Raw genomic sequence first — 20,851 nt, 5'->3', positions numbered from 1 at the left:
ATCGCCCGTTCGATTGGGGGGGGCGCTATTTTTATCGTTATCCTCCAACACCCTCCAACATCCTGGATCGCTCGGTTTCCACGGCACCTTCGCACGGTGTGTCATCTGTGTGCGCATTTCCGCTACATTCACCACCGCAGTCGGACGCGCCCGTTTCACTGGAACCATTTTCCAACCCCACCGCACGTCCTTTTGTTCTGCTTCCGATTGGGAGGGTCGGGGGGATGGGCAGAGTAGAGAGGGTTCCGTTTTCTCTCGCCCGTCACGTCCCCCGTCGTAGCGTGTCGGTGCGCGCGTGCCCTCGTTTTCAAGCGCCTTCGGTTGTTCCTTCTCGCTGCTTCCTGCGTCGGGTGCTGGAAGGGTTGCAGTTTGCCTCCCAGCGCTAGAACTCTCCCTTGCTCCGCTCGATCGAAGCACTTTCTTTGCCGATGTTAAAGGGCACGCACAACCACACACACACACACACACACACACCTACAGCACACTTACACACAGACACACGTGAGCGTGCTCGAGCACAGGTACAAGCGCCCGAGCAACTAGAGCACGGTGGAGGATATTTTCGTCCGAAACTATGATTGTATTTTCCTTTGCCAAAATTTTCACCCCTGCGCGGGAGGACCCTTGGAAGATGGGTCTCCTCTGGTATCTTCTCCTTCCTTCAAGCACCCAGCCGACGGACCGACCGAACGAACGATTTCTTTCCACCACACACACACACACACACACGCACACGTGCACACAAGCAAACAGACGAGCTTCACTGGTGACCACCGTTGGCTGGAAACGACCCCGGGTCTGCAGCAGCAGCAGCAGCACTAGGGTGGGAAAATTTTCTCATCTTTTTCTTCGCCCCACCCCAGCACCACCCCCCCCCCCTCCTCCCTGACTCGTCCTCGCCACGGGGAATTGCACAACGATGGCCACCCGCGTGATGGCTGAAGAGGCAAAAATTTTCACCCCGACCCGATTGCAGCAGGGGGCCACTTTGGGACCTCGTCGATGGCCGTGGCCATTTTACTCTTCCCAGGACCTCACCCCCCACCCCCCCCTTCCCCCCCCCGGGAGGGCAGGGTCTTCATCTTTCGCAGCACCGCGCGGTTGCACGGAGGACACTTTTTGCTCTTCACCTTATCACCAGCCCCAGCAGAGGCGCCCGCTCGCTCACTCTCACGCGCGCACGGTTCACGATCTTGCCCTCTCCCTTCCACGTTGCGCTGGTTTTTCCTTCAGGCCTGATCGGACGCGGACGTTCGAACGGGTGTCTCGGCTCGATGCCTGCCTGCACTGTTCTGCGTTCGGTTGCGAGCGGGCGCGTTACCTCAACCTGCAGAAAAGGTGCGAGCGGTCGGTTCGTTCGTCCGCCAGGACTCGTACTCGTACGCCGTCGGTCACCGTGGGGAGAGCGCGCGCGTGTGTGTGTGTGTGTTTGTGCGCGTGTTTTTGCCACTAAGAGTGAGAGGGCAACAGTCGAAAATGCCGGCACGCAGCGTGTTGCTGGCTGGGTGGTGTTGGTACGGGAATGAGACGGCACTAGGCCACCCGCCGGGGCTCGAGCTTTAACCTACCTGCTCTCATTGTTTCACATGCTCACGGAAAATGGGGATTCACTGTGGGTGGTGCGAAGCGTTGGGCGTCGGTAGGTGGCCAAAAAAGGGAACGTGCGTTACGTGGGACAAAGCCCTCGTAACCAGTAGTACCAGCCATTAGTGCAAAAGCTCGGAAAGCTCAACCGGTTTAGTCGAGCATTAAGCGTTACCATTTACCGCGTGTCCTTGGAAGCGTTTCCGTTGAAGCGTTTCCGTTGAAGCATTTCCGTTAATCAAGCATGAAAAGTGCTTTCTCCGGTTGGTCTAGAACAAGAAATGAACGGAACAAGAACAAAGATGTCGAATGACACGTAAAGCTTTGTCATCTTCACAGCCACAATCAGTGAGGTAGCCATAAAAAAAAACTTCCACACGTTTGGTTTGATTCATCGTTATTTTTGAAAGTTTATGCTAGCTGGTTTCTGTTGATTTATTTTTCGGCTGTTTAATTTAAATGGCGCCCTTAGCTATCGTAAACAGTTTCGCACAACTAAAACCCTCGATAGGTGCAAGAATCGCAATCATAGTTCTAACCAATGTACATTAGCATCGCCCTGGGCGCTCACCGTTTAGTTGCAAATCGATTATAGTAGCCATAGGGAATCGTAACACTTCCGAGGGCGAAAGAGAAAAAAGAGGAACAGAAGGCTAGTATATGGGGGTTAGTCCTTTTTGCGTGTTTTCGACTGATCGGTCGATCCTGCACGTAACAAAGTGCGCCATGCCATTTGGCACAGCAAACAGGAAAGCAAACTCGTTGTCTGTTGGTAACGGCCCGAATAAGCACACGGATTGAAGCACTTACAACATAACGTACTTTACATCGTGATCAAGCTTGGCTATATCCATGCACAGAAACACGGCAGGAGTAGGTATACGCACACAAACAGCTAGCTCACATATGCTAACGCCGGAAGTGCTTACGAGCGCGCACTCGAACAGAACAGCAAACGTCAATGCGGAAGGCTTTGCAAGTTGTGTGGGAGGCTTTTTCACGCCGCCAGTTCGGACCCCAACGGACTGTCGGAGCTCGTTTTTCGCCCCCGGCACCAACGCCGGTTGGCAGCTAACAGTAAAGGAAAGGTACGTGAAATCTTGTCGAACTGGCATATTTACGTCATTGGTTTTACACTTTCGTTCGCGGCGTGTTTGCTTTCTTTTTGGTTTCATTTTATATGGTTTAAACGTTGATGTATCACAGAAAAAATGTATGTACAACATCGGATTCGGGGTGGCTCATTTCGGCCCTCTCTTCGTTTTGCTTTTGCCCTATCGTTACCGGTAATGTGTTCGTACTTGGGAGGGTTGTAGGTGGCCGTAAAGAGCCGCCGGAAGCGACTCCTCTATGCGTATGGGGACGTCCTTATCGGTTAGGATAGCTATTTGGGAGTGGGTTTCGACCGTCGGGTTAGTTTGATGTATCTATTGAGTTTGATGCGATTCGGTATAAACACTATCGGTACCAGTGATGAAGTCGCTTCCCTTTCGTATATGACTATCGCTAGCTCTAGTACGAATGGAGTTACGTGACGATGATGCGCTGATATATGCAACAGATGAAGCCTAGATGCACGTACGTGAAGTATACAACATTTTACATACAATGATCGGAATCGTATCGCTCGATATGCCACATCGCCCGCCTCATAGCTAGTAGTAGTAATCACAATTGTCAAATTGTTCTCTACCGCTCCGGATCGCACCGAGCCATCCTTCGCGAACCGATCGAACCGATCGGGTGGAACGTTGGCTCACTATTCGAAGGTGATAACGGGGGTCAAATATTACGCTTATCTTATCTATAGTGAATTTGGCTGATTTTCACGTGTTTGTTTTTTGTTTCTCCTTCCGACGCTACCGATCCTCGACTAAACACCCATCCCCATCGTGGTCATCATGTACGCACGTGCAGTTCCTCTATATAGTTACGTCCCCGATTATGGTCAAAGTTTTGCAGTATTTGCGTCAAACTATCAATGTAGATAAACATTAAACATGTTAGAGCATTTGATACACGATTGGCTAATCTCAACATCGCCGCTTAACGAAACGCTACAACAATTCTACTCAGAAACGGAGCATAAAACTTTAAAGACAAAAACGAACAAAGGTTCTTGGTTCTTGGTTATGCACAAGAACGGGATTTCCATTATCAAAAAGATCCTCGCAATGCCCTGCGGGCATCGCGGGTATTTGCACGTTGGGCTCCCGTGCCATCCTACGTAATTGTTGGCAAATTGTATCGGCTCGAAAACGTTCAATCAGAAACAGTACAAGTAGTGGAAAAATGGCAGTTTAACAACGTATGAATGCCGCCACCGTCGCCGCTTCCCGGTGAGTTCGTAGACGTTGATATTGGAGGCGAATAAATTCTACTGTTTGCAAGCTGCCTAATACGATTTCCTCTAACGCTATCATATGAAGCCGTCCGATGCGGCGGGTTGCCGTACACAGAACCCCCCTGGGGGTATCACGCCATCTTGACGCCAAAACGTTCGCCTTAACAGTTAGTATATACAGCGCTAGCGGCACGGCTATTAGACTTCAAAGTTTGGCAACTCTATCTGATTATGCATGTCGGGTTTGTTTACTATAAACCACACCGTTACGTACTCCATTTCTCTTGCCACTGGGTTCGCAGCGGTTCTCGTTACGAAGGATGTGACAAATGTTCTAGTTACGTGGTGCTACTTCTCCTGCCCAGTCGCGTAGTTTACATTTCGCTTTCACTAAGTTCTGTATATACCTTGAAATATATAGATATTTAAAGCTAGCTGAATCAATTTATAGAAACATTCGTCCTACATCAACGGGGTGCTCCCTGTACGACGTAGCATTCCATGTTTGTTGTGTGCCCATTTTAGATAACCTTGTTAGAATTCCTCCCACGTTTCGTCGATCACTTCGCAGAGCGTTCTTTGCGAGAAATCGCAGTATTTCTTCTTCTCTCCACACGCTCGCTTCAAAACGTTATTTTTGTTAATTTTTCAAAATAGTAGGGTCTGGCATTGCTTAGAGTGTTGAAAACGGTGATTATTTTGAGGAGACTGGCTCATTTTTTCATACTATAGTTGCCCTACCGGACACAAGGTGACACCGTCGGGTGAAACCGACATTAATGTAGAAATGAAAGGAACCAAAACCAAACGCAACCAGGAGACCTACACTGTACTACAAATGAACAGAATGCATCTACGTTGTGCTTCCCTGTATATCACTAGACACAGATCATCTACCGTAGACCCGGAGAGTCGCAATGTCGCTGGTCCGAATCGTCTATATTCTATCTCCAATGTATCTTCCGCACTGAAGTCTGCTACAAACGCATGCCCATCAAGCGCTGATAAACACTAGGTTTCAAAAGACCACCAGATCAACTGCTTGTAAAGTCTTGTAAAAGACTAGCTAAATGTAAAACCGATGGATGCTTTCTCGCTACGCATGGCCTGTCCTCGATGGTGACGTCGGTCGGTTGGCCTGGGTTCAAACCCCAGACCTATCCCTCTTCTTGTCATCATTTTGAACACCCTATTCTAGCTGCTATTCCTATGTTCCCGAGAGTGTACGCTCTTCTCAGACAAATGATACGTGAAGAATTCTAGGTGGGTTTAGTGCTATGCCATATCGCCTACATTCCCTGTCTCAACTTCGTCTAATGGTCGCGGTTTTTCTATTTAAAAATTCCCTGCATTTAGATGTGATGTGTGTGTAAGTGCGGGTATTATACACGGCGAACATTGCCATGGTGCGCTTTCGTCCCCGTTCCCAACTGGCTCATTTTCATTAACGATCGGTGGTTAATATGCACCGCAAAAAAAAAAAACGATACTCTACATTCATCCTACCTATGTTTTTCCTTTGCTACCATACCATGGATGAAATCTATGCACTTGCAGCAACAGTCCCCTACCCGGTGGTAGGACTTTGCGTTAAAAGTTTTTTTCAATATGTTTCCGAACTGTTCTAAATTCTTCGTCACCGTCCGCCTATCTCAGTCTTTTTTCCAATATGTGTTAGTGAAGCTAACTCACGCAGTCTCGAGTGAAAATCGCGCGCCACCTACGTTCGAACTACCGGCGTTTGGGCACGCGATTCTAGGTTTGCAGTTTACTGTGTCTCACCACGTTCACACTACACCGGCGGGACCGATCGCAACCGCCGGTGTTACAAAACAAAATGGCGCCTAGACTGATGGGTTTGAAGCGAATGTGTCACCTTGTGCCGGTAGTTTGCGGAGCCAAAACCTAGCTAGATTAGCTTTCGCTGAATAGGTTCCGGCGTAACAAGTTATGCTGCCGGTAGCAGAAGGGATTCGTGTTAATAGTATGCAATTGCTAGAGTATTAGATTAGATTAGCGCTGCTGTCTTCCTACACATCGTCACTTTGTTTGTTAAGGGGATTATACTGGAATAAACCATAGTACAGGTCGGCTAACAGGGTCACGATCGTTAGTCGGCTTCGATCATGACCCATTTACAGAATTACAAAAGCCATCAGGATCGACCAACACGTCATCCTTGCTGTCGTATCCTTCATGTATTCCGAACGGGCTGCAACGTGCCCGATCAAGGTGATCAAGCTCTGCGCTGAGTGTGTGTGTGTGTGTGTTCGTGGACGCCTCACGAAGGACATCTCACACCCAGATCTGCTCGCGTCGCTTACGATCACCCTGCCGTCTGCGCACCCTATGCTAGCACCAGTCCTCATCGTCCGAGTCGGAATGCCTAGAATGCAGGGCTCCCTTCGGCTTGTACCCGTTTAGAATCGGTGACGGAAGGACACGTCCACCGGTGCGTCCCATGGCTAGAGCCTGCTCGTACGACAGTGGCACCGAGTGTTCCATCCTGTGGCAGAAAGCATTGCGTTAGACTCGTTGTCACCTTTTTTTCAGACACAAACCCTTAGCCAGTTCTTTACCGTTCGTACTCCCGCTCGAACTCGCGCTCGATCTCGCGCTCGTGCTCGTACAGCTCCCGTTCGCGATCTCGAAACTCGTACCGCACACTGTACTCGTCCTGACTGCGCTCGCGACTGTTCCGGAACCGTTCACGATCGCGTTCTCGATCCCGCTCGCGATAGTAAAGATCCCGGTCGCGGTCTCGATCCCGTTCCCGGTCACGTTCCCTCGGTTCACGGAGGAACTCCCGCGAATGTGGTAGCGAGTGGACGCTGTGCGGCGTGTTGTGGGACGAGTGGCCGGTCTGAAAGATGGACGAAAAACATGAAATCGACGTCAGTACGCAGACGCCCCATGAGAAGTGTGCTGCTGCGATTCGCTTACGTGAGTGGGGCTGGCGTTCAGCTTCGGGAAGTTGATGTTCGTCTGCTTCAGCTGCAGCGTCGACGGTTTGCATGGTGTCGGTGGTAGACGGCGGCCATGTCCCTGGCGACGTGTCACCAGCACCGGGTAGCTGTGCTGCACGTGAGACCCTGACGAGCCTATCCAAAGGACCCACCCGCGGAACGATCGAAGGGCAACAGCGAAGAGGCGCGGCAACGCCGGTGGGCGACAGCGTGCGGGGAATAGAAAAGCGGTGCGCAGTTTTAATGGTGTGACCCTTTTCGGTTCACATCGAACGTCAGATCGGAGCACGAATGGGGCGACGTGACGATCGCATCAGAACATTGAGAACACGAATGGGACACAGCGTGGCGCAGGGTGGTGTTATGTAGGTGGAGGTCGTTATGTACAGGTGAGCGAGGGTGGGCGGCACAACGATACAAAGGACGTGTTGGCACGACATTAAACCCTACCAGGGACCTCATTTCCTATCCGGTGCTTCTGATGTGGACAGACAGTGAGGTAGATGAGACCGTACGGTGACGGTGGGCGAGGAAAGGGACTGTGCCACTAGCTTCATACTTTCCTCGAAGGACGAATGAAGAAGGTGAGGGTGTGAGGGTGAGGATGATGCGGGGGGTGGTAACGATAACGAAGAAACAAAAGTGCATTGTGGTATGTGTGGTGTGCTGATAAAGGGCTCAAACTACGAAGGACATCACTTGACAGTTGACAGTGCCGAAAGGTACATCAAGGAAAACACATTTTACGCACACACACACACACACACACGCGGGCGCGCGCAAGTGCGCACACGGACATAGTCACACATACAGTACTGAGAGTGTGAAGGATGCGTTTCAGATGAATCGACACGACAATGAATGAGAGCTAAAAAATGAAGGTTTTTTGGGGTTATTGGACTCGAGATTCAAGCTCCACAAAACAGTCAGTATGAAAGCGTGACACACGAGAGAGAGAGAGAGAGAGAGAGAGAGAGAGAAAAGGAGAGAGAGAGACAAAGAGCGAGCGAGACAAATACAGAGCTATGAAACAGGTAGTAGCGGTAGCAGGGTGGATATAGTGATTGCATTTCCTGTACCCATTCCGTTGCGGTACTTCCGGCGGGCCTGATCCCGGTCCCGCAGCTCTTGCAGCAGCTGGGCCGGGCTGGGCGAACGCGACCGTTCGCAGAGGATCGTCGTATCGTACGGCTGGTGGACAAGGTGGTTTTTGGAACGGTCTTTACTACTGCGATGCTGGGCACTACTATGTACACCGAAATGACTGGGCGATGGCGAACGGGCAGGGCTGGTTGAGGCTGACCAGGAACCTAGATCGTGGAGTAGAAACAACAACAACAACGGGATCACATTGGAACAACCGTTCGTCAACGTCAGCGTGTGGCACGGCCATTGCTAGGCAGTGCGTGGGGAAAGGATCTGCTGCCGTTGCTCGGCACGGAACGCATGCCGTCACTAGTGACTACAAACAACCAATCAAGGACGCTAGGAGAGAACACTCACGACACGTGGACAGGACGCTAGCTAGCGGCCCTTCTAGTGGGGCGTAAGGGAAGAACAAAATGGCCTACCGTACGGGAGAGGTTCGGTTTGGCCGGTTCGGTCTCTATTTCGGGGTAGTGGTCACAAACATGAGATACAAAAAAAGGTGCAGCTACACACAGGAACGGACAGTTCTACTTTAATATTGACAGCAAAAAGTGCTAGGTGAGATCCAGGTTCACTAAGATGTACACAGTGGAGTAACGCAACGAAGAAACACCCACAAAAGGAAGCAACGTAATTAATGCAAATAAAATGAAGAGCTCTACGAGAGTGCTAGCGAGCGATTTCTAAATTTCCTCTTTTCTTTGACTCAATTTACATGCGCTAGCGAATGGTGAAACGCGTGAGGAATCTGGCTGACATTGTTTAAGGAGGTGTAAATTTTACGTTTGAAGTCGATCACTGTGAACTAGAACAAAAAAAGATGGCGATTTTCGAGTCCGCAAACTCAAAACCGGTTCGGCTCGAGCGTATCGAATCGCTACGCTATGCAGTGATGGAACTATGTCTGACAAACTTCGTTACTGACAATGGCATCCTGGCTAGTTTCAACTACAAAAGCACCAAAGCTGACATGGTGCACATTTTTGGCACGAGCCCAAAACAAACTCTGCACTGCTTCTATTCTATTCTATATAGCTATTGGCTAGTGACATGGTGCACGTAAAAGACGTTCGGCTCTAACGTTCCGCCGGCTGGTGGGAAGTTGTTCATAAAAATTCATAATCAGTCACCTCCGCAGCTCGTATGATGTTGAGTTTATGTTTGGGACATGTTCGTCGAAATTTTGATAAGGGAGAAAATTAAATATCTTTCTGATGTTCCGTTTGTTACGTTCAATTGGATAAGAAGCGTTAACAGAAGGATACACATAATTTGTAATCTACATAGAAATGAACATACCACACGGCTTAGCAACCGATCAGAACAAACGGAAGATCAACCGATCGCAACCGAAAAGCTTGATAAACGAACGGAAAGTTTAATGGCCAAGTAATGCTGCCCGAAAAAAAAACACTGGATCCTGGGTAGGAACAACAGCATTATCAAACAGCGAGTGTTCGGATCCGGATACACGAACGTAGAAGGCGACAACGTTACGACACTCAACATCAACAGTGGAGACTTATGAGTTTTTATGTTACCTCGGTTGTGCCTGTGCGCATAGCCGAAATGATGCCTACCACGTCTGTGTTCCTCCTTCTGGATCTCCACCACGTTCGACACGGTGTCGGAGAACCCGATCTCGTGAAGGTGTTGCCGCTTTCGCGGGCTCGGTGTACGCACCAGCGGAGACTCTCGCCTGTTGGTAGCAGAACGAACAGATCGGTTAATCGACCCATGGACCCTGTAGCATATAAGGTCTCATCCGGAGACATACCTCAAGCTCGGTGACCTACGGTGGCCGTTATGGTAGGCATGCCCCGGATGTAGATGACCATCTGCCGGGGCCAGCGATTCCAGGGACGGTTGGCGCGAAACGTCCTGAAGCTCCTGCGATGACGAAGCCGGTTCGGGACGTAGATGGAGTGGAAGCAATAAAGAGAAAAAGTACGATTAGTACGGGCGCCAGCAATTGCCTTCGCTCGGTGCGCTAGGCGGTAACGTTCGCTCAGTCTGTCAGGACGATCTCGGGCGCGCAGCGCCAAAGAACACCGCGGGTGGGTTGCAAAGTTGGTTTCGTACAAATAACGTTACTTGTTGGGTTCTGCTCAACACTAGTTTCACTACAGATAAACGCATCGCTAGTGGTAAATCGGCTAGGAGTTTCACGAGTCTGCCTTGCAAACAGTACACAACGATATATAATGGGTAACACACTAGACCACTGGTATAGGCATTGGCAATGGGGTGTTTGTGTTGAGTGTGTGGAGTCGTTTCTTAAGCATTGGTCATCGAACGCTAAACCAGTTTTCCAAAACTACGAGATTAGATTAACGAACAGCTATCGTACGACAACTATGGTCACGGAGGACTGAAACCAAAGGAGTGGTTGCATTTTCTGTGGCAAAGACTGCATGTCGTGACTATTCCACTCGCATTACCCCACAGAAAACAGAGGAAAAACGGGGAAAAAATGTTACATAACAACTTTGCATTCGTCTAATCGTGTGTAAGTGTGTGCTTGGGTTGAGCGCGAAAGATGATGGAACCCAGAAGAGGTATCTGTTTCCATCTTTCCCGTTCGTGGCTCTGGGTTGTGGTACAACAACGGAAGCACCTGTTTATCATCTAACGATAGTGTACGCATGTAAAAAGCGGGAAAAAGGAATCGGTATGCAAATGATCGTGTCTATTGTTGATGGTGTTTCATTTTTCGGTGTGTTAGAAATGTTTTTTTTTTCTCAATTTGTTCTGCTAAAGCACTACGCTACATTGCTGCGGTATAACGTGATTGTGAAGTAAGCATGCATGCATGTTCTAATCGAAATAGAACGTTAATCTAGCGTGCGCTAATCCGTACACTAAAACAGACATCGAGAAAGAGCGATACTTAACGCGTTAACTACGGCTTGAAGCGCTACTCTGATAGTGATTTGACTACGCGATTGTGTGAAGGGAAGTATGCGATGCAGACTTACTTACCTCTACCCGCAATCAAACAACATCAACGCTAATGAAATGGTTGATTTCTAATGTATGACCGTACACGACCTATGCTTACTACAACGCTACATTCTAGGGTGTTTCGCAGCGGAACATATTTGATTTTCAACGATTGTTAAAGAGATTGATTGAGAAATTATTGGGCCAGAGATAGGCAGATATAGGATGGATGGCAATAGTAAGGATCGCAATCAAATTGTGACTGTGTAGAAAAAAAGGGATTTAATTACTTCAGCCTTTGGCTTGTAAAGAATTGGTTACTTTTCCTAACAAAAAAATTCGCTTCAGGTGATACTAAACTATCAGAGCACTCCATTCGATTCGAAACAGCCCTCAAAAGAGATGTATGCTAAATTGTAGTATAAAGAAGATCGACATCAACATCAACAACATGGAATTAAATAACACACTCACACGCACGCACACATAGAGATACTAAAAAAACCGTAACAACACATCGAGAAAAACCAGAATATTGAGAATATAGAATGGTTGGAATCCTAATACCAGTAGAGACACAGAATACTACGTCCGTTTAAAGACTTAAAAATTAAGATATAAACGGGTAGAAAGAGAAAAACTAAATTGAAATAGGTCATAGAAGATAGATATGGAGATAGAAAGAAAGTGTGAAAGTAAGAGAGAGAGAGAGGGAGAGATAGTAGTAGACAATGGCAGAAGAAATAGTACAGAACCCAGAGGGGCTAATTACTGTTAGGTACAAAACATAAAATCGTAAACATTTGCTATGACATGTTACCATCGCTAGGGGCTTTGAGTTGAGGTTTGTTTGATTTTTTGTTCTTTTGTTCTATTGTAAGACAGAATGAAACAAGACATCACCTTTCTGTTCCTAGAAATGGAGAACGGAAACAGACGTCAGATCGTTGCGTTGTGGTTTTTTGCTGATGGGAGGCTCGGATGAGATGGCTCGGGATGGAAAGGGGGCAGCGGTGAGACCGCCTCTTTCCAATTGACATGGTGGGAGAGGTGGGAGAGGAAAGCATGAGAAAACAAAAGGCGGGAAAGCCAAAGAAAATTGGAAAATCGGAACCTACCTGAAGGACCGCTTGCGCATCGTGCTGCGGCGGGCCAGATTGGCCAAACTACTGCCATGCAGGTCCAGCGTGCTGTCGTGACCGTGGCCACTGCTTCCCAGGCCGGCCCCGCCCCCACCGGAAGCACCTCCACCACCGCCGCTACCGTCGCCACCCGTGCCGTTGCCATTGGTACCGTGACCGTAGAGCAGGTGCGTTTGCGAGCTGACTCCTTCCCCGTTTTCCAAGCTCAGGGATCCGGTGCGCGATCCGCCCGACTTCTCCATCACGGCCATATCCAGAATCGCACTGAACAGGGACGGTTTCTGTGGGGCCATTTTCCCCGGAACCGATCACACAATGGGCAGCACGGAGCGGCAGCAGATCGACGATCGCGCCGCAGTGGTGGTAGAGCGATGCCGGGGAAGCCGCCATAGATGCAGTAGTGAAAGTGGCAGTAGTCGCAGAGATGGCGGTAGTAGTAGAAGTAGTAGTAGTGGTGGTGGTGGTGGTGGTAGAAGTAGTAGTAGAAGTAGCAGAGGTGGTAGTTGAAGATGTGATTCGAAGGGATGTGGTTGCACAGAGTGGTTTTAATTTGGTTTGGACGACATGATGGATGGTAGAATGCAAGTGATGCACACGTGCAAGTGCGTTTAAAGATTGATTGTTACAATCGTTTACAGAAAATGATTGCTCATGAATGTCGTTGTAGTTATTGTTTTTTTTTCAGTGATGCAAAAATTAGGCAATATGCGTAAGGCCATTAGCAATTGGGTGGCATGGAACAAAGCGGATCAAAAAATTTGTTAACGGATAACGGATAACGGCAAAGGTTTTAAACCGTAACGAAATCATATTTCAGTATGCATTTATTTACACACCCATACGTCCAAATGCACGTTCCAAAATGGAATCGTCGTTAGTCGAATCGTCGTTTTTGTTTAGGAATGGTTTTAGGTACATATTTTTAGTTATAGAGCAGATGATCGATTCAAGTTGTTGTTGGTATTTAGCATTGTAGTCCGTTTAAGATGGGTTTTGCATTCATTTTGTGGAGTTTAGCAGAAGCGATAAGTTGAGAAAAAAGTTTGAAGCGAAAAAAAAAGCAAACAAATAAAATTCATGAAATAGAGCTGCAAACAGTATCGTACATTATCGTAAACGTTAGTAAATTGTACAAAATTGGTTCAAAAACTTGTGTGGCAGCATCTGAGGTGTGCAACGGAAATTTAGGCTTTAACGTATGTCAAAACCAAACTCGCATCAGTTGACGAACGATTTTTGTTCATTACCCAGCGGTCGATCATTATTGTAATACGAAAAGAATCGTTCAAAAATCGTTTGTCAAAACCGTGTGTCGATCATGTAGCTTCATGGTGATGTCGTGTGAATCATCCAGAACGCATGATCACGTCTGATGGAGCGTTGTAGTATTTACAAAGATTCATATATTCAGACGCTTTTGGTGCTGTGTTTTTTTTTGCAAACAAAACAAGATACAAACGTTTGGAAAGAATATATCGTAAAATTGTGTTTTTTTTTCAAACAAGTGGAAACAATTCAAAAACCAAGAGGTAAAAAACGGTAATCGAAAACGTTAGGTAGAAATCGGGAAGACAACCAGATCATTCTCATGCAAATGAAAGTAAATACTCGTCTATTCTAGTACAGAAGTGGAATCTAGAGTTACCTACTTCACGATCCAAAAAGAAATCGAAATTGAGCAGCAAAAGGCTTATAAATGTAATTCATACGCATCATTCAAATGGGAGCAATCAAAAGACATGCTACAAAAGCAATAGATCGAACACAACCTGCACAAGAAAGGTAGAATGTTTTGAATATGCACATTTGAGTACGTTAGTGTGGTGGCTATGTGGCATGTTGTCTGTGGGATATTAAGTAAGATGGAAGCATCTTGTAACCACGAAAATGCCATGTTACGTGTGTGTTTGTATTTTTTGTGTGTGACAGGATGATCACTCGGATTACGCCTCTTGATGAACGTGGTGTGTTACGTGTTTCGTACAAACTACCGAAGCTAGGTGACTAGAACTGATGATACGAAATAAGGGAAATTAACGGTCGTTAAGGGATACTATATTTGCAGCTAAGAACCGAAGCAAAACAAAGTGGATTGTTGGGTCACCTCAAAGCCCCCATATCGCGTGCCCTCCCTGCTAGAATCTGGATTGATGGGCTTGACGAATTCCCGTTTAGACTGTGGGCGAATTTGCTTATCCGTAGTGAACTTCCGTTTCGTATCAACACCAACAGCAGCTAACCCACAACAGAGTCGCAACGTTACGGCCGTTACGGAGCGGTAACTCGGGAAATGGGTGCATGTGTAAGGTGCGCTTTCCACGCACAGCCAGCGATCGAGGATGAGACAAAGCCAAAGACACACTATACAGTACACAGAGAGGTGTTGGAGAGTTTTGTAGTACTACGGTTGCTACACTCAGCTCAGGGCACGCTGGAATGTGAGCGGATCGTTGATTACGTGACGGTAATCGCGTCCTACGCTACGGAAAGCCAATGTACAATGTTTGCTTTGCGTTTCGTGGCTGCTTAACTAGCGAAGTACGGGTTTTACTTTGCTGTACAGGTCATACAGTTCGGCTATGGTTTTACGAGCTCCGTCCGACCGTGCTGGCGATGAGCCGTCACGGAAAGACCGGGAAGTACTGGACCCCGCCGCCATGTGGGCCGTGATGCTGGTACACAGAATGACGTGTTGTGACAAACTGTGGAGAACTAGGATGAGGTGCATATAGTACGTGTGTAGCCGTCGCTCGAGAATAAAAAGGTGATTTGTAAAAGTTGAACTTCAGGTGACACCGACTCTACAGATCAACGATGCACGTATAGATACATATTGCTTGCTTGGTTGCTCTTCAAATACAACAAGAGTAAGAGTAATAGTTGTAAGTATAGTAGTGAATGAATTACTGGTACTGGTTGCTGATACATTCGCTTGATATTGATTCTGCTGATAGGATGAGTTTTGATTGAGGAAAAAAACAACTTGAGAACAAGTACAGAATGAAAAAAGTACAGAAAGATACGACGGGAACTGTACGTGATCCCGAGCGCGGTACTTATCTTGCATTTACCTAGAACTTCGTAAGACAATCAGCTCTACTAAGGGCCCGCCAAGGGCGTTCCCGTCGAAGAGCCACACAGCCAAACAAGCTCCAGAGCTCGAAGCTGTACGAGCGCCTTGCGATAACATACGTTCAATCGCATTCGTTCTTTGCTCGAGGGATTTGCATCGGCACCATCGCTCCGCTGCGCAGGCACGCTTCGTGTTACGATTGTCTGATTTTACAACCTTGTTTTGCATATTCATTCTTTTCATGTTTAGGTTCGCATGATTTGGCTACTGCACATGTGTCCCCCAACGGGACAGTTTGCTCAGTACTTTTCGTCAGGGCAACAGGGTTTAACATTCACGAAACGTATCGAAAGGGTTTTCTGGAAAATAATTGTTGGAAAGGTCAGGTCATTAACGAGGATGGCATTTAGCATCGGTTTGCAAAACCCGTGTCAGAGCGTTGCTTTGAGAGGAACGATCACAAACAAACGGGAGAATGAACGACGATAATGATTGGAACAAACGAAAAGAAAGTATCAATGATCGTACAGGAATCTACCGAATTGGCTAATGTCTATTTCTAGCGAGAAGGAATGGTTTCTTTTCAACCTATATTCAAACTAAGATGTTCGAGTTGCGAGTTAAACTACGACATGTTGTTGAATACTATGTAAAGGACTTTGTTACGGTATTTGTACCTTAAGCACAACTGCTTTTGTTGGTACTTCACCTTATTCCAGACACAAAATGAATTTATGCTCCTTGTAGAGCTTCTACATGTGTTAATGATCGTTCGATTTTGTACTAATGTTTCTAAATCGCGATTGTACATTTCGCTGTAGTATCTACAAAAATCTCCAACATGACGGTTTGCATAGCATGTTAAAACAGTACAGAAATGGAAGAGATTTTTCAAAGTTTACATGTTTTACCACAAATGGATGATGCCACTATAGTAGGAACTTCCTATACGAGATGAGAGACGTATATGGAAATGTACGAATCGGCTGGGATATCGTAATGTACTATTTTTCTGCTAAAACAAAACATTTGGTCTATGATGTCTTGCGAGCAAACTGTTAGCTAGGATGTTGCAGGTTTAGCCCACTTGGTTTTTAGTGTTACTGCTTTGTGAGTGTGAGAATTGAATTTGGTTATGCGGAAAGGATGTTTGATTGATTTGGTTCTGTCCGGTCGTTTATGCTGTATCATGTTGATGAACTGTTTTCATGTGTACGGTTTGCTGTTTCTATCTAAAAATGTTAACCATTGCAAATCTGGTTTAAACAAAGCTTTGACTAATCTGATCTATTTCTGATATTAAAAATCTAGAAATTGTACGCAAGAAGTTTATAATCATACTTAATTTAATCCAAAATGTAACCAAATTCAAACAACCAAATTTGAAATGATGAATTGTGTTCGTATCTTAAGAAAAAAAAAACGAATCAAAATACTTTCAAATTATTAAAGCATTTGGTTGGCACCTCGGTTTTGGCACGTTGCTGTTTTTGCATCATATTTACAAAACCCAAGTTTGCTAGAACTGCCATAGAGCTACCACTGAGTTTTGAACACTCTCAGTCAGCTAGTGGATCGCGTTTAACAATAGCAAACAATAGACTATTTCAAAACAGAGGAAAAGAAAACTGGAGCGCAAAAACTCGACCCTAGCTATTGCAGAGCAAATAAAAGAACACGATTTTAAGAAAAAGAGTGTGAATAATACCGGCTGCCTGGCCGTTGGACTATTTATGCTTGCTTCATTTCCCTGAAAAATAACAGCCAGGATAGGGACAGTTTATCATTGTTGTATGTATGTCACTGGTTTGCATTAAAATTACGTGATGTGGGTTGGAATGTTGGAATGTGGGGCGCAACGGTTTCGAAAGTTTTATTTTTGCTTCTGATGCTTATCACTATGTCTACAGCACATGATATGTTTGCACATTTTTTAAATGCAAACAAGGCGCATGAGAGAGCAGGTGTATGAAATGTAGTCGACAGTGGGTACGCTTGAGTAGATGAAGATTTTAGCTCACCGAGCTGGGAGCGAACCCTACCCGTGCTTTTGAGCAATCATGTCGACATGAGTTAAAATCATCACGTGATGTATTGCACGATATACGCACCAAATAATAAAAACAATGTATCTAGATTAAACATCTAATAAGTAATTTGATGCTGGAAACAAAAAAAAACCCCGAAAGGGAAAATAATTGGAACCTAAAACATTTCAAGACTTGCTAACATCGTGTTTGGTAGACTTATATAGTCTAGTAAAATAAATACAAGTCCTTGGCGAGATAATGTAACGGAAAGCTGACTCAGTGATCGAAAAGGATGTATGCAAAATGCTCAACATTGAACATGTCTAGAACATAGGACACATATACGCGGTGACAGTTGCATGATACAATATTCATCAATAACACAAAATCATAAGTGTGGTTAAACAGCGATCAAACGCAAGGATAACGTAAAGTAGCAACGAAACATGGCAACACAGTTGAAATGATAACGACAATGACTCGAAAACCAAATTAACGTTACCTCAACTTCACTAGTTGAAGTTGAAACGTTTTACAACAATTACGGGAAAGAACGGAATACACTTTCCATTTGAAATGGATTAAACTAAACTTAAACAAGAAAAAATCAACCACCAGATAAAGATCAAGTATTACAATGAATCCATAATACTTCTAAGATTTACTTAGGGGACCATAAAAACGAAACTTTAACAAAAACCGAAATCAATATTAAAATCTGAGTTAAGTTCACACTTATCAGAACCGATTCGAAAAGAAAAAATGAATCGCATGAATCAAATAAAAACCTTGTTTTCAAATTGATCAAAATCAAGCACGTATTCAAAAGAAAAGTTAGAGATGCTTTATAGTGTGAGGGGAAAAAATAAACGAGAGCCCTAATTTCATTTCTATATCCAATAGCGTGAGAGCCCAAAAGCCCCCAGTCAGCGAGTGATTGCACAAAAAAGTGTATGGTTTGCAAAAAATTTCTTTCAGCCAATAGTCTCTTCGAAGCACCCCGGGGCAAATGCTGAATGTTGAATCGAGCGAAGGTTCGAAAATCATAAGCGATAGCGTCAATGTTCATCCTTGCACGCAAAGATTGGAGCACTCGCTCTTAGTGAGGGAAAGGAGGGACACCGTGTGTAAAATCGCTATCCAAACGTGACGGTACTCCAGTTCACTCGAACAATCGAACACTTACCGGCAGGTCTGATTCTACTTGGCCGAACTTGGTGTTGCGCCAGGACTCCAGTATGAGCAGACCCGCGTAGATCTTGCCCACGGTCAGCTTTCCCGAGTTCAGCTCCTCGTTAAGCGGGACGAGTAGATCGAGCATCTTTTTGGCTTGCAGTGGCCATATGTGGCTGATTGTGTGCCGCAGTTCCATGTCTGCCTGATCCATTTCCTCAGCTGTCGATCGAGAGGACACAGTGTATGAAACGATTGAAAGCCCTTATGGATCGCGTGGGTACCTACCGGTTCGCATCTTGATGTTGAGGTTCTCGCGTATCAACGCAAACAGCGTCGTGGTGAAGGCGACCTTTCCCTCTGCATCCAGTGGCATGTTCATGCGTATGAGCTTTTTGTAGGCGAGTCGATTGGGACATTTGTTACCAAATCCCAAAGGAGGATCCATGTTCTTTAGCATGTCATACATTTCCGTGTAATGTATTTTACCCCTAAAAAACATGCACAATACACACACTCCATTAAGACACAAGTACTGGCTCGAGAACAGCTCTTTACTTACGTAGCGTTAGGATCATATTCCGCCCAAATCCGAACGAACTCGTCCAGATGGTGAGCGCCAAGAATACTGGAGTCACGTGTTAGATAGTCAAAGTTGTCCATAATGACGGCAACGAACAGATTCAACATCTGCGGGATTGAAGTAAGCTCGAGCTCGTTAGCGGCTGTGCTGATAGCCATAGTGTTGTGTTGTGTTGTGGTGCTACTTACAAGAAATGAACAGAAGAAGATGAACGACACGAAATATGCGTAGGCCAGTGTCGAACCGCACGTTTCGTTCGGTTTGTTAGCTCTCGGGTCACACGGTCTCCCTTTGAGACATGCCAGCATAATGTTCGGCCACGACTCGCCCGTAGCACATCTGAGCATGCGTATGCACGAGGGGAACATCGGAGAAATGCAAACCAGGAATGAAAGCACAGACGGAATGGGAAACTCAATTAGTCCGGCGAACGTCCCAATAAATTAAAGCGTTAGGTTTCTAGCAAGTAAAATATTGCCTAAGACGAAACGAAGTTAAGGGCATCTAGCAGATGGAAAAGTATTAGCTTGAACAAGAAAAATATGCATCTTTCAGCGGAGTATGGCGGAACTATGTTCTTTAAACACGCTGTATGTGTGTTGTGTGTCTGTGACGTGTATTCGTAGGACAATTACATGGAAACTGAAAAAAAAACCAAAACGATTTGGGGTTTGGTACCAGGCATAATATGGAAAAGCAAGAGATATTCGTGGGAAGAAAGTTTGAGGTAGATGTATTCTACAAATTGTTTCATGGGAGCTTTCGATTGATTCAAGTTCAGAGGGCAAGTGAATAGAAGTGGATTTGGGTTTCACCACTAGAATCAGGAAGGATGTGATTAATTCTTAGCCACGATAGGCTTGATTTCTTTACACACCCTTCACAAAGCCTAGGTGACTGTGGTTTAATGGGTTGAAATATCTTTTGAAAATTTTGTGATGCAAACTACCAATGTATTGTAAGAGAGGAAGAAAACGTGAGCGCAAGTGAGATCAAAAGCTAAATTTACAAACTATGTTAATCGTACGGCGCTAGTATTTTTTTTTATCTGAAATAAGAATACATTCTATTCAAATCACTCCCAGGTGATGCCGCGATTTCCTATTGAAATAACTCGGAACGATTCTAAGTACCATAAAGCATTCCAGAACAATGTTAATAAAAACAGAAACAAATTCTAGCCTATGTTCAATCTAAGCGTAAAGTAACTTACAGTAACAAAACTAATGAACACGTTCAAAGAAAAAGCAACCAGCTAGATTGTAACAAGTGTGCTCTAGCGCATGGAATTAAACAAAAACTAATCTGCGAAACTTTAACAGTCCAAGTGAAAGAAATATTAATAGCGAAACAAAACAAATAATGTGAACAAGCAGATTGACAAATCAGAACAAAACGAACGGGAAATATTCAAAGGGAGTTTGCTATCAAACTGTACATTGACCGCGGACTCGTATCCGTGAGGCTGGTGGTATTCTAGTAAACATTTCCTACATTATTCTCATTTTTGCTGTTACTTCCTAAGCGACTGTGAGCCTAGTGCTAGAAACAAACAAAGATCATAAATTGTTAGAACATAAAAGATTTCACTAAGGATTTATATAGAAGTTGGAAAGTGGTCGAACTTTCGTTTTTCAATCCTGGGTGCTATTTTTGTCTTGTCTATTTAAAGCTAATACTAAATAGATCGCATAGCTACAGATATTAGTTCTATAATTACCTTCATATCGGTCTATGCTACATGTTACATGGCGTCAAATGAGGCTTAGCTCTAAAGAACTTTAAGAATAAATATTCATCTTTTTGTGGATTGAATCCGGCGCGTATTTTACGGAATACGTACGAGCTAGACTATATGCTAGTC

The 20,851-nt window shown here is 45.5% G+C and overlaps 1 protein-coding gene across 3 annotated transcripts in view; it reads right to left on the bottom strand.

The window, feature by feature from the left end:
• Nucleotides 1-6,280: 6,280 nt before the first annotated feature.
• The window catches only part of LOC128722050 (voltage-dependent calcium channel type A subunit alpha-1), a 32,627-nt gene continuing 18,056 nt past the window's right edge, over nucleotides 6,281-20,851 (bottom strand). For 2 of the 3 annotated variants that reach the window (XM_053815867.1, XM_053815866.1), the window contains exons 21-30: nucleotides 19,176-19,326; nucleotides 18,967-19,094; nucleotides 18,693-18,895; nucleotides 18,412-18,626; nucleotides 9,817-9,933; nucleotides 9,585-9,735; nucleotides 7,974-8,204; nucleotides 6,872-7,020; nucleotides 6,508-6,791; nucleotides 6,281-6,434 (exon numbers count right to left, since the gene is read on the bottom strand). In XM_053815867.1, coding sequence (XP_053671842.1) covers nucleotides 6,281-6,434; nucleotides 6,508-6,791; nucleotides 6,872-7,020; nucleotides 7,974-8,204; nucleotides 9,585-9,735; nucleotides 9,817-9,933; nucleotides 18,412-18,626; nucleotides 18,693-18,895; nucleotides 18,967-19,094; nucleotides 19,176-19,326 — 1,783 coding nt within the window. The remainder of the gene's footprint in view (nucleotides 6,435-6,507; nucleotides 6,792-6,871; nucleotides 7,021-7,973; nucleotides 8,205-9,584; nucleotides 9,736-9,816; nucleotides 9,934-18,411; nucleotides 18,627-18,692; nucleotides 18,896-18,966; nucleotides 19,095-19,175; nucleotides 19,327-20,851) is intronic. The other variant, XM_053815868.1, reaches the window with a different exon arrangement.

Source organism: Anopheles nili, chromosome 2, assembly GCF_943737925.1.
Source record: "Anopheles nili chromosome 2, idAnoNiliSN_F5_01, whole genome shotgun sequence".
NCBI classification, from domain to species: Eukaryota; Metazoa; Arthropoda; class Insecta; order Diptera; family Culicidae; genus Anopheles; species Anopheles nili.
Note: the sequence above shows the minus strand (reverse complement) of the source record. Positions and strands in the feature narration are given on the sequence as shown.